The 14,245-nt window shown below is 39.8% G+C and overlaps 1 protein-coding gene across 1 annotated transcript in view; it reads right to left on the reverse strand.

Annotated features, from left to right (window-relative positions):
- The window catches only part of ZFC3H1 (zinc finger C3H1-type containing), a 60,523-nt gene that overhangs the window by 35,461 nt on the left and 10,817 nt on the right, over window positions 1–14,245 (reverse strand). The window contains exons 3-10 of the mRNA XM_054026490.1: window positions 12,182–12,208; window positions 10,745–10,809; window positions 10,261–10,459; window positions 9,792–10,018; window positions 6,708–6,831; window positions 4,872–4,969; window positions 3,727–3,930; window positions 2,702–2,866 (exon numbers count right to left, since the gene is read on the reverse strand). Coding sequence (XP_053882465.1) covers window positions 2,702–2,866; window positions 3,727–3,930; window positions 4,872–4,969; window positions 6,708–6,831; window positions 9,792–10,018; window positions 10,261–10,459; window positions 10,745–10,809; window positions 12,182–12,208 — 1,109 coding nt within the window. The remainder of the gene's footprint in view (window positions 1–2,701; window positions 2,867–3,726; window positions 3,931–4,871; window positions 4,970–6,707; window positions 6,832–9,791; window positions 10,019–10,260; window positions 10,460–10,744; window positions 10,810–12,181; window positions 12,209–14,245) is intronic.

Raw genomic sequence — 14,245 nt, forward strand, 5'->3', positions numbered from 1 at the left:
ATCTTATGTAGTTTTCCAGGGCTGCAGGAGGGTGGAACAAATTAGCTGTTTGCCTTCTCCCTTCACCACCACTCCCAGCAGTAATGTTAGGATCATGTACACATTGTTCCAGCACATGGTGCAGCACTGCCAACTGCAAGCATTCAAAAACCATGAGTCAGGCACACAAAAAAAATTATGATTTAGATTATTATTTTAAAATCAAATGTTTAGTTCCTTGTAAAAGTGTTCTGTGTTTTGAGCCTTCAGGGAACACACTGTACACATTTTCAAACTTTTCTCTGCAACCATGAGGGCTAGAAGCTTTGTTTTCTTTTTAAAAAAGTGTCTCATGATTTCAGGAACTCAAAGAATAAAAAAAATCCTGAATACCACAAGCCGAACAATTAAAACACACACACACACACACACACCCCACACACAAATTGGCCCTAACAGAGTGATGAGAATTGACAGTTATTGTGGGTAGAGGGGAGAGAAGAAGCTATGCAAGTGATCTGCTGCAGGTACCTACAGCCGTGTCTACACTACAGAGCATCCATCCCATATATAGTACATCTATACACTACTGGGAGATGCCATGCAGGCATAGCCTCCTATTGTAGCCATAGCGTATGCCAACAGAAGGAGTTTTTCTGCTGATTTAGGACCACCACCTCCCTGAATGACATTAGCTATTCTTTGTCAGCATAGCTCCAGCCTCACTGGGGGTTTTGTCAGCATAGTTATGTTGCCAGGGTATGTATTTTTTTCCATACTCTGACTGACATAGCTATGCCAGTGTAACTTTTAAGAGTAGATGAGGCCTTAGTCTGGCCACACCTCCTTTAATACACACAGAAAAATATTCCTGTTCTAGACATTAAACTACCACATTCACAATAAGTAATGGCTTTTAACAAGCCTGAAAATTGAGTGATTTTTCTAGCACTATGCTGATTCAAAACACTTGGATTAGAATAGCTATGCAAAATGAGAAGTTGTTAAAAATGAGCAAGGCTAATCATATACAAACATATCATCCATCATTTTTTAGTTAATGTAAAAAATAACTAAGTTGCTAATCATTAACTAGAGTATACAGAAAAACTTACCAGGACTTGCTCAACCCTTTAAAAACTGCCCATCATCACAGCTGATAAAAGCTATCTTGCAATTAAAAAGGCTAAATACTGCAATTCATCTCTGATTAACTAGTACAATTTTTCTTTGTGTTTCTGTAACATAACAGTTGAATTAAATCTGACCCAGGAGAAACTCAAGACAATAGGACAAAGAACTCTTTCAAAATCCTCTAATAGTTGACAAAGTGATTCAGACGAGATTTAAATAAAAAATTACCAAAAGAACAGTTTACAGAACACATGCAACTGCCAACTGATTAACACAAGTATAATGTGCCACAAAGGCCAGGGGCCCTTTGTATCTCAAATTACTCTTGTATTGTTTGAAATTAGGTTAGATGTAGGCAGCGGACACCGAGGGTTAAGGAGATGGAAAGAACGTTTGCCAGAAGACGGGGGGAAATATGACCTTGAAAGAGTGGGATATCATAAGATTTTTTAAAGTAAATACAGCTAACAAAGAGAGTGATGCACACGAGAGGTTACATCAGAAGACTGAGAAGCTCCCATAAATTCTGACCAAAATGACATCAGTGTAGTCAGTCCTCTTCTATCTTTCGACCGTACTGTCCTCCCTTCTCCTTACAAAACAATATGAAGGCAGTGAAACACTTCAATGGTGCTTCAGAGAGATCATGGACACCACAAAATCAGATGCTGACTTGATGTGAACCCACTTCTCAGAGCCATTAAAATAGGATTAAAAAAAATATATATATACACACATACACACACATATACACACACCTACCATATATACCATATATCTAGCGTGGACTCTGATAATCAAATACCAGATAAGTCAACTGTCAGAATAGAACTACCTCGACCATTTAGTGCTAATCATCTTATACCTCATTGATTCCCCTTCATCTTGATGCTGGTTTCACTGTTTTGTTTTATAAATTTTCTACCTCCAAGCATCTTCTGCCTGTAAAAATCTCCCCTCATCTTAAACTTTGTGTAAGATAATACCAAACCAAATAACTGGACTGTATTTAAAACAGTCTGTCTCACAGACTCAGTGAATTTTGACCATGCCTCAAATGCTCATACAGTGCTTTGAATCTATAAGATGCTGAATGCTAAAAGCAGGAAAGGGTAATAATCTTCAGTGTCTGAAATTCCTAGTGAAAGGTAACCTAAGGCAATTTAAACAATGTTTAAGTGACAGCTAAATCATTTTGCACTCGACTGCTAAAAATATATGAAATTACATTTGCTTGCTTCATGCATCTTATCTTTTCAAGATTCTCTTCCCCCACCCCAACCTAAAATTGGAAAAACTTTAACTCATTTAAAAGGTTATTTAAGAAGGGCCACTGCATCTTCTCCCAGCTCAGAGAAGCCATAAATTCTTAGATGTACAAGAGAATTAAATATTTAATTGCAAGGAAGGGAAAGAGAATGGTCCAACATGCCACAGGTTCCTAATCACTGATCTAACACAAAGTTATTTTCAAGGGAAATAACATGCTTTTATGCCGAAGAAGATCCTTTACTTCTAACTTACCATATGAATTAAGACTAGTTCATAAGATGGTCTTATTAAAAGAAAACTGAAGTTATTTCCTTACTGTGATTACTGCTCGTGGCGGTCGCGGTACTCTAACAAACTTTGTGTTCTGTACCCGAGGCTGGGATACAGTATTAATACTGACTGCTGATAGATTGCTTCTTGGCACAGGCTGGGAATTATTTGGAACTGGAGGTGAAGGCGGACCACTATTACTTGATGTTTCCTACATAAGGAAATAAAAAGTCCAATCAGGAGGGGAGGGAGGAAGAAATAGTATACTATATCAAAAAAGTGTTTCAAAAGTTGTACAGCTATATATGAAAAACAAATGAAAAATATTAGCATATTAGCATCTATGCTCTCTCTCTAAACTTTTATAACAGAGACACTATCACCAGAACATATTTCAATTTTCTGATCGAAGGTCTATAACTATCGCCACTTGTGTAGTTACATAGTGATGCTAAAAAGTATATTAGGCAAGAATGGTCCTGCTCTTGTTTACAGGTGATCTGCAAAGGAAATATGTTTGTGGCCTCTTTTATGATGTCATATAGGCAGTTTAATTTAATTTTCATTACAAACACGGGGAGGCGTGGGTATAAGTTCTGTTTGTTTTTTACCTCAGAAATACTAGAAATTTCCATCTCATATTTGCTGGAAGACTGAAGTGAAACAAGAGCTCTCTCAGCCTTCAAATGACAGGAAGGTAGTGTTTGAATCTTTAACAAAAAGAACTTCCTTCCAATAGTTTGTTAAATAGGTATTAAGCAAATAAACAGTTTAACAGTGAATAAAATCCCTTTCAACTGTTCAAATTTTAGTCCCTCGAAATGTTATAATCCCACCAGTCCTCCAGCAAAAACAGGTTGGACAAGACCTGTAATTTGTAATGTAAACCAAGCAGATTTGATTTAAAACTCATTCAGGATTGTTTTATACAGCCATAAAGCAGAAAAAAAAAAAAAAAAAAAAAAAAAAAAAAAAAAAAGAGATCCTATATTTTTCCACCCTTTGCAGGTCACCTTTAAAGTTAGCTCAAGAGTGCCATCTAGAGGCTACATTCACAAACTACAGGACTACCTCTGATTTGAAAGCTCGTTTGTTAGCTAGAGACTTGAGTAGCTCTTCTCGTAGTAGCATTTCTTCTTCTTCTTCTTCATCTGCAAATGGAGGTTTGGGTGGCTGTTCGGGTTCCTCAGGTGGAAGGGGTGGGAGAGGTGGAGGAGGCTCAAGAGAAACACAAGAAATGTCCTCCACATAAAGTTGGCTCAACGGCTGCACGGTCTGAGATGCATTACAAAAAGAAAAAACAGAATTTGAAAACCAAATAGAATTAACTAAACTTTTCATTACTAAATTATTCCAAAGACACAAAGGACATGAATTAAACTGATTAAGTCATGGTTTGATATTACATTCAAATAGCAGTGATTTAGACAGTGACATCAAAGGTTGGAGTTAAATTGCTCCGATTTACAAAAAAGGAGGTAGGTTTAAGGGTTTGTCCCTTCAGCTCTATTACAATTCCCTTTAAGGCTAGGAATTCAGAGTTTTTAGTCCAAAGAAGGAGCACCAACTAGGCACAAAGAAGGATATGTGTTTAGTGGGAAGGGAGAGACAGAGAATAGCAGGCTGCTGGCAAATTCCTGGGTGAGAAGGCAACCAGAGAGTCTAATTGAGACTGATACTGGGTGGATAAGGGACCCACAACACAGCCAGAATAGGTGTTAGTCCCTGGGTGGGGAGTACTGAGGCTAGAGAGGACAGACATTTTGTATATAGGGCCGGGGGACCGGAGCCCAAGTGGGAAGTGGGGACTGGGTTGCCCTACCCTTCAGCTACACACCTGGAAGTGGTGATGCAAGAGGAGAAGGAACTGACTAGAACTCCAGCAGCAAAGAAGGTGGAAAGACAGCTGAGCCCAGAAAAGATTGAAAGAATGGTCTGGTTTTGTTGATCTCTGGAAAGGGAGGTTTTCTTTATAGTCACCCCAACACGAGAGGGGGAACAATAGATCAGCATAAAGATACAGAGGCACAATGGTACCACGGAAGGGCCTGGGAAGAACTAGTTGATGCAGACTTGTTAGAAGTTATTAGGAAATTCTCACATATTTTAATGCATCATAAAATGTTGGGTCCAAGACAGTATTTCTTTAAGACACAGAACTAAAATATATATTAAAACTGAAAAATTTAAAAGACAAATGAATTAAAATTATTTACTGTAACCTGGGGTGTCAGGGGCAAGGAAATTGGTGGTGCTGGAGGAGGAAAATATTCCACCGGACACTCAAAGAAAGGAGGCTGCACTGGAGAAGAAGCTGCAACAAAGAGAGAGACATTTAAATCAAGAAATAAGAATGGTAAGTTACCAAACACGACTAAATCATGTTATGCTTTAATTAACCAACTAAAAATATTGAATCGCATTTCAACTCATGGCCATAAAGCTAAGTAAGAAAACAGGCAAGATGCTAATTTATATCTCAACTTTGGTAGGTGAGACCAGAATAAAAGAGGAGTATATACCTGAACAAAAGACACACGGAACTACTTAATGCCCTGTTCCTACCTTTTTTTTTTTTTTAAATTAACTTTATAATTTGTATTCAAATATTCAAAGACAACATTACTCTAAGTGAAACCCATCTTTGCTGTTCAGTTTGATTTAACTCACAAATGCTTTCTGAAACTACAAGCCCGAGCACAGAGATTCCAACTGATCTGGTAACCAGCAGGAAGGAGATGCAACATGCATGAAGGCTTCAGCACCAGATAGGTAAGAAACTCAAGGAATATTGGGACATGTAGATCCAGAGCCTCAGAGGCCCCACCCTTCCATATGAAGGAGTCACATAATTTGCATGCCTGGAAACAGTATGTTGTGTGGTCCTTCTGAAAACCAGGCAGCAGAAAAATTAAGAGAGGCAGCTAAGGAGAAAGTTTGGGAACAGAGGCCAGAGGGCAAGGAAGTTTGCTGAGAAGGAAAAAACAAATATGGAAAATAAAAGAATAAAATCAGAAGATGAAGAACAATGGAATAAAAGGAATAAACACAGCTAGGAAAGAATAAAGGTTATTGAAATATTGGTAATGTTTCTAAATTTGACTATTTTCTGAAATAGTTTCATTTAAGTTTGTGAGAAAATTAGGTGTAGGACAGGCTTCTAGGAAGTAGTCAGAGTTTTTCACACATCTTGCTTTGGGGACCCCCATTTCTACATGATTCCATATGAATTTATAAACAAGTTTGATGTTTCTAATCATATTTGGCTAAGTAAGCCTGAAGCTCTTTAGCGGATCCCTAGGGAATACAAAGCTATATAAAAAAGAATCAGATTTAAAACAGGACAGAATTAGTTCCTCTTAAATGACATAGTTCTCAAACCCACAGGGCATTATTATGAAGGCTGTGATTTACTCAGGGAATCTGTGACTTCCAAAGACCTTAATGACTTCAGCCAGCGCCGGCTGGGAGCTGCAGGGTCGCCAGCCGCCTGTGGAGGCGGGGAGCTGCAGCATACCCCGGCTGCCCCAGGCGGCAGGAGCCCCCCACAGCTTCCAGCTCCCATGACTGGCACTTGGACCCCCCCCCCCTCCCCGCAGCTCCTGACCGCCCCGGGTGGTGGTGGGGAAATCCTGGCCGCTCCGGGCAGTGGGGGGGACCCTCGCAGCTATGAGCCACCAGAGGAGGGGGACCCTGAGTTCCAAGCCCCCCACGGGTGGTGGAGGCCCCTGGGGCTCCCAGCCCACCAGCAGATGCCCAGGCTCCCCATTTTGTTATGGATATTTTTAGTAAAAGTCAGGGACAGGTCATAGATTTCCATTTATTTTTCATTATTGCCTGTGACCTGTCTGTGACTTTTACTAAAAATATCTGTGACAAAAAATCTTAGCCTTAATTATTACCCATTCAACTTCAGTCCACAAAACGAACACAGCCCTTCTGAGAAGACGGAGATTGTCCATTTCATATTTCTTATATCACTAAAGTAATATTTCAACCATTTTTCATCATTATACTTTTCAACCATGCCAGAAATTGAAAGTTAATCTTACCTGGTGAGTTAGTTTCACTGTCTGTATCCATGGCAACTTCATCATAGTTGTCATATTGATAAATCCCTCCTCCGCTATCAGTAGATTGCTTATCTAAAGACCGTCTCAAGTCTGTATCTGAAGACTAAGCATACAAAAAAAAAAAAAAAGTGCTTAAATTTAGCATGTCTTACAACATTTGCATTTTTTAAAAGTTGTTCTAATACTGCCACCACCTGTCCCCTCACTTATTTTTCAATCAAGTTCTACCCAGCAGAGAAAGGAGGCAAGAAGGGGGTCAACCGTGGCTTAAGAAGTCAAACTACAGCTTTCTTCTCTATGTAGAGACGAGACTGAGGAGATCAGCTGCAGGTTTTGAATGCCGTTTTCGCTGAATACAACAGCAGTTTCTACAAGAGATTACACAAGCAAACACATCCAATTATCAAACCCAAAATAAAAACTTATAAACAGACACTCAAGCTCCTGACAATTAGCCAGCGTTAAAAGGTTGGGCACTCTTGAATAAAGTGTTTCTGAAAGAAATGGTGTTATAATTAGCTTCTATTTCAGAACTCTATTGCTCCTGCCAATACATCACAGTAATTACTAACGTTTCTGCTGAAAAGCAAATCTTTTTTTTCAAAAGAGCCAAGTAATGACTAAACAGGAAAACTAAATACATAGTTACTATGGAACAGCACTCAGCAACTTTATTGTAAAGGTTGAGCAAAGCTTTCAACCCTCACAGAGCTCTAAAAAACAATCCACATGCACACTGAATGTGTCTTAAAAATTGCTAAGCCCCAGAGCCAGAGTTAGTTTTGTAAATTCTGGGTCATTCAGCCGAAGGGTTCCAGAGACAGAACTCCCACAAAAAAAGAACAGTGACAGGCACATGAGAGAAAGTGATTTGCATATGCACCATGAGACTGGTACACTTGATGCCTCATTCGACCAACTATGCAAAGGAGCTCAGCCTACATCAATCACTTGCTCGCTTACAGGAACAGTATCTTGAACCTGAGCACACTCCCCCGTTTTTCTCCCCACAAAAACTGAGTTCAAGTGCTGCTTTTGGTAGACTTCTGAGACAAATTTCAGCCTACTTTCTGCTTCCTTGTTTTTGGAAGTTCTGCTTCAGGTGCCAGCAGCATTAAGGAGGAACAGCAGTGACTTCATAGGTCTGGTCAAATAGAGCTCTGTGTTTAAAAGCATACTTTTCAAAGTACTCTAAATCCCATGTACATAAAGGAGGTTGTCATGAACAGTGCTATACGACAACATAGGGTACTTTGTGGTGCCAATTTGGACTCATTTGCTCAAGAGGTGTCTCAGATACAGCCCTACTAGTGTCACGAAGGAGCAAGGAGGAAAGCAAAGCTAATAGCTGAGCAGCAGTGAGATGTATTTAGGAAATCCATCCATGGCCCCCATCACAGGTGTCCCTCAGTCATGCCCCCTCTTTACCATCATTTCCTCAAACAAGGGAAATTCAATGCCAAAACCTTTATTAACTAAAGTTGGCTAGCACTGCCTTGTGCCTCACAGAACATGGAGGGAAGGGCTAAATTTGAATTTCTGAAAACAAGGAAATGCAGAGTGGGTCATTTCCCATCCCCCTCCCTCCAAATCTTACCTCTGCCCCCATGAGCAATACTCTAACCTGTCCCAGTTAAAGAACATATAACTATACCCTTCCTGAGTATCTGGAGGACAGCAGGGGAGAAGTGAACAAGGATAGCATATGGGGAACTCCCAAGCCTTAACTTGACTAGGACAAAGGCTAAGGTTAGGATGGGCTTACACTAACTATCTAAACCTGACTTACTATTCTTGACCACTTTGCCTATTCCAGGCAAGCCCCTAAAGACTTGACAGATGTGGATACCCGTTTATCCTTGCCTTAAGGATTCCCTGTGGGACATCACCTTTGGTTACTCCAAAATGAGCCACGTAGTGCAGCTGTTGGCACACCTCAGTCCCAGAGCAACAGTGCAGGACAGAAGACAGAAAGGATGCATGATGTGCGAATGCCAATGCAGATATAGAGTGCTGGTGGGCACTAAGAATATGCAAAAGTGTGTTAAAATGGGGTGAAATACTACTATCCCTCTATATTCTTGACTGGCTACTGCTGTCCGACAGTCCACCAAGTCTTTCTAGTGGCCCTCAAACTCTAAAGTTCTTTCTAGAACTCTTTCAAACATTGTTACGTTATAAAACCAGAAATGGCCATTGTGACTATCTAAAGGGACCTTCTGTATAACAAGACCAAAACACAGAGATCCCCGATTCCTTTAGCTGCAGCTGCACCTCTCCTGATAGAGAGAAAACTGGCAGCTTGCTGCAACTATTACTTGGGGCAGTGAAGCTACACCTAAATGAGAGGAATGAGGCTAAAGAATTGGTTTGGGGACACGGCCGCACAAATTTTGTTAGTGACAGGGTCAAGTTTCATTTGGTGCCAGTGCCTATTGCCAGCTCCAGAATTAAGGTTGGGTGCAAAATATAACTATTTCCTGATTTTCAAATTTAAGTTGAGTGATACTCCACATTCTGGAAAAGCAGAACTAAGCAATCCTAACTCTAAATTAATGACACTTTTTGCCAGTAAATAGACTTTGTTTCTTGATAGGCAATACATATTGTTGGTTCACTTCTGCAGTATAACATGATTAGTCTTAAAATGAGCACTTTGGGGGAGTGCTACCCCACTGAATTTAATTTCCAGAACCACTGCAAAACCTAGTAAAAGCAGTATTCTGGCTTTACAACTCCTAGAACAGGACTGACTACTAATTGGTTTATACTTATTTACAGAGTTTTTAACATCTTTCATGCATCTTATGCTCACAACACTCTGATGAGAATAACAATTACCGATCACTAATTTTCAGGTGGATAAATCTATGTAGAGAGATTGAGACATGACCAAAAACAGCCAGAAGAATAAAAACAGTCAGATCTGGGATTAAAACACAAACTTCTGGCTCCAAATTCTATGTTGTAACCACTAAACTATTCTGTTTCTCTGAGAATTTGAAAAAGAAAGTATGCATCAATCAAGGATCTCAACTATAACACCTGAATACAAATGACTACCTTGCTTCTTGATCTCCTCTTTCCCCCAACAAGCTTCATGAACCGGTTATACTGCTCTTCTTGATTTGAAAGGTCACGGATTTTTCGGATTTCCTCTTCTCTTTTTCTTCTCTCCTCCTCCTCTTCCTGTTTCCTCTGCTCCTCTTCTTTTTGACGTCTTTCTTGTTCCTTTTGCTGCTGCATTTTTTTCCATGCCTTTGTTTGCTGTTTCCTCAAAGCTTGCTTAGCTTTAAATAAAAATATATACAGGTAATTGCACCTCATTTCTTTAAAAACCTCCACACATATCCAACAAGTCCCCAAAGGTTACATTTTGCAGAAACCCTAAAAGTGTTGAGAATGAAAGGTATTAGTGAGTGCAATATGGTGGTGAAGATTTGTATTAGTATAAGCCTTACATAGCAGATTACATGTTAGATTTCAGATGGATGACTACTGCTAACCATTTTAATTTTGTTAAGCATATTACCTGCAGTGCTGGTTTTTTTGGTTGAATGTGGTTTTGTACTGGCTTTGACTTTTTGCTGAACAGTTTTAGTCTTTGTTAGTTTTTCCTTGCTTTCCTTCATCACCTGCTGTTCTTTCTGCTGCCATTTCTTACTGGCAGACTGAAGTGCAAGAAGTCTAAGCTGCAATTCAGACATCTCTTCCTCCTCATCCAGTAGCTTCTTTGAGGAAGGGAGGGAGAAAAAAGAGGGGAGAGCATAATTGAAAAGTCATGAAATTTGTCATTAGTTAAGTTCTCAAAAGTCATTTTTCACACACAAAAACTTGAATGCACAATTAGATTTCTATAAAGAGGCAAGCTTAAAATCCCACTCCAGATTTCATCATGGTCTTTGAGGATTTATGCTACCTATTCCTAAAGTGTGGCTTGACTTAACAACATAGAAAAAAAGAATCAGAAGATCATGCCACAAAATGTAAGATGATTTCAGCCAGAACACTCTTACCTTTTCAGATGTAGCATCTGAAGTGCTAAGCTTTCGTACTAATGTTTGTTCTTTGTCTTCTACTCCTTTAAAACAAAATAGCAAATTTTTATAAACAGGACAAAGCTTCAGTTCACTTACCAGAACTACACTAAAACAATGTGCAGAACTGAACCCAAGATAGTTATATCATTGAGGTGTTAATACATTAGAATAGTATATTAAAAATAAAATTGCTGCAGATGTGTACTTTGAAAATGTGCTATTATAACTAGCATGACTGATCTTGCTTTGAGAAGTAACACCTTGACAGTACAGACTGGATCTTTGATCTTTTAATAGGGGAAAAATACCTTATATGGAAAACTTATGTTTTTCTTTCTGCTTCTATGGAACAGAGTCTTCCTATTTATCCCATAAAAAGGATGAAAGCGGTGTCTGCCAAAAGACAGGCTATGTCTACACTATCGCAGTAAGTCGACCTATGCTATGCAACTCCGTCAACGTACCATAGGTCGAGTTACTGCAGGTTTTACACCGCGGGGGTCGATGGGAGAAAATCTCCCGTCGACTTACCTTACTCTTCTCATCGGGGGTAGAGTACAGGGGTCAACTGGAGAGCAATCTGCAGTTGATCTGGCGGATCTTTACTAGACCCAATAAATCGGCCGCCAGTGGATCAATCTCAGAGCGTCAATCTCTGCCATAGTGTAGACCTGCCCACCGGCTGCTTTTGCTGAAGCAAGAGTAAGTGCTGTATAAAGTACAGCACTGAGCACTTTCAGCTCCATTGGAATTTAAGATGCTCGGCACATCCCAGTAGCTGCTCAGGACCTTGTAGGATTAAGTTGAAAACTCAAAGCTGGAGAAGAACACTGGTGCACCTCCTCCACCTCCAACAAAACCAGTTTTAGGGTTATCACTGGCCTGGTATGTAGTAAAACTCACCAGCTGAACTCTACCCTGCGGATATGCTTGACTGCCCACCAGTCACATTGCCATCAAATGGGAGGGGAAAAACAACAGCAGAGGAATCATTCTCCAAGATCAGTGGGTCTCAAACTTTTTTACTGGTGATCCCTTTAACATCACAAGCCTCTGAGTGCAACTAAATATATTTAACACCATTATAAATGCTGGTGGCAAACGGGTTTTGGGGTGGAGGTTGACAGCTCACGACCCCGTATGTAATGACCTGGCAACCCCTGAGGGGTCCCGACCCCCAGTTTGAGGACCCCTGTCCAAGATGTTTTCGCTCCATATAAAAAACCCTCTTAGAGTGTGTCCCTACCCACATGCCAAACTAGGAAAAGAGAAACTGACAACCCACTTTTCTCCCTGCTCCCAAAGTCCTAGCAGAAGACTCTTCCTAAATATCAAGAAAAGTAGATACAAGGCAAATGCAATCTCAAAACATAAAATAGAAATTTTAAAAGATACAAATGGTATATAGCTCACCCTGGAGATCTTCCTGCTTGCCATGTGCTAAAAAAAAAAAAAAAAGAAAACAACACACACATATATGAGAACAAGGGGCAATGGGATGACGCCAGCAATGCTTTACCTTCATTTTCTTCTTAAATATTTCAAAAGCTTGTTACACAAGCCAGACCAACAGACCATAAAAGTGTTAAATAAAAGCACATGGAAGACATTGTAAAAGCATCTGAAACCACTTTAAAGATTTAAAAAATTAACTGAACAAGCTTCTTTTGTCGTGGGGGGTGGGACCACAAAAGGATTGCAGTACTGATTCTTGGGTTAAAACTTTACACTAAGTGAAGCTTGGTATGCAAAGAAAGCTAACAGCATAGCTGAGTTATAAACTTTTACATTAAAACGCTAATAAGCCCTGAAGCATAAAGGCAACAGTAGACACCACTAAAATATAGCTGATGCAGATTGAGAACATTATTGGATTTATTAATCGCACTTCCATCCTTTTCACTTCCAAACTATAGCCTAGTTAGCCACAGAACATTTACAAGTATTTTTCCTAATACCACATGCCTCAACACTTAGAGTTTCTCTCCATGCCCCTTCAATCCATGGATTCAAGGTGGGAAAAGGTACAATTAGTACTAATTGTGATAGAAGTGATAGTGATAGAAGTTTCTACAATGTGGAACACATGCTCCCTAAGGCTATGTCTACACTACCGCGGTAAGTCAACCTATGCTACGCAACTCCAGCTATGTTATTCATATTTATGTTATTCATATTTATTCACATAGCTATATTTATGTGAATAACATAGCTGGAGTCGACATACCTTAGGTCAAGTTACCGCAGGGTCTACGGGAAAAATCTCCCGTCAACTAACCTTACTCTTCTTGTCGGGGGTAGAGTATAGGGGTCAACCGGAGAGCGATCTGCAGTCGATTTGGCAAGTCTTTACTAGACCCACTAAATCGACCGCCGGTGGATCGATCTCAGAGCGTCAATCCCCGCTATAGTGTAGACCTGCTTTCCCCCCGAGATGGACCAAGACTAATGCATATCGCACAGCCAATAGTCATATGGTAAAAATATATGATGAACAGAATAGGGTTACAAACAGCACCTTGGGGTATTCCACAGAGAGGAAGATATAGAGCCTCCACCTAAGTCAAAGGAGGACAGTTAAAATTAGCATTAAAACTTTGTTTTAGAATTAAGGCCTGATTTACACAAGGAAATTAGGTCAGTATAACTACATTACTCGGAGCGTGAAAAATCCACAAGGCAGTTAAACCAACCCAACCCCCTTGTGTTGACAGAGAATTCTCTAGTCAACCTAGTTACCACCTCTTGGTGATATAGATTATCTACACTGACAGAAGCCCTCCCATCGGCATAGGTCTTGTCTACACTGAAAGCTGCAGCTGTGCCCCAATGGTGTTTTAACAAACAAGCCCTCAAATAGCTCTTCAGCTATATGCACCCATAAGGGCCTTGGAATAGCATTTGATATAAATACCCTGTGATACAGGACATTTTCTTATAATCTCCTATGCACTGTATGCAGCCCTGAATAGTATACACTCATTCATCTTAGAAATACCTACTTCACTTGAGATCAATTTACAGTTGTTGAAATCACTTGGGATGCTCTTGCTATCAGATCTTGGGATAAAACTAAGATTAGTGACAGGGCTCTTAGCTGAACGCTCTGCTTTTACAATGTGTTCCCTTGAATGTCCACCAGAATCCAAGTTCTGATAAATCTCAGGGTGTGGTGCAAAGCCCATTTATTCTGTTTTGTTTCTGGTTAATTACTATGCATTGTGATTATTAATTTGGGTTGTATATCATCATTTGACCTTCTAAGGCATACTGGAGATACTCGTGGTACCGGTCATGTAAGTATAATTTAACAGTGGCTTACGTAAACTGTCTGCTTTTAACATTTTTTATGTAATGGGGTTAGCGCCTACCATGTTAGATACTATATATGAATTAAAAATAAATTGTGCATCCAAGGATTACAGCATTCATTTTACCACTAGCATACATCCAATAGCAAAAAAAAGGCTGAGAGGG

Source organism: Malaclemys terrapin, chromosome 1, assembly GCF_027887155.1.
Source record: "Malaclemys terrapin pileata isolate rMalTer1 chromosome 1, rMalTer1.hap1, whole genome shotgun sequence".
NCBI classification, from domain to species: Eukaryota; Metazoa; Chordata; order Testudines; family Emydidae; genus Malaclemys; species Malaclemys terrapin.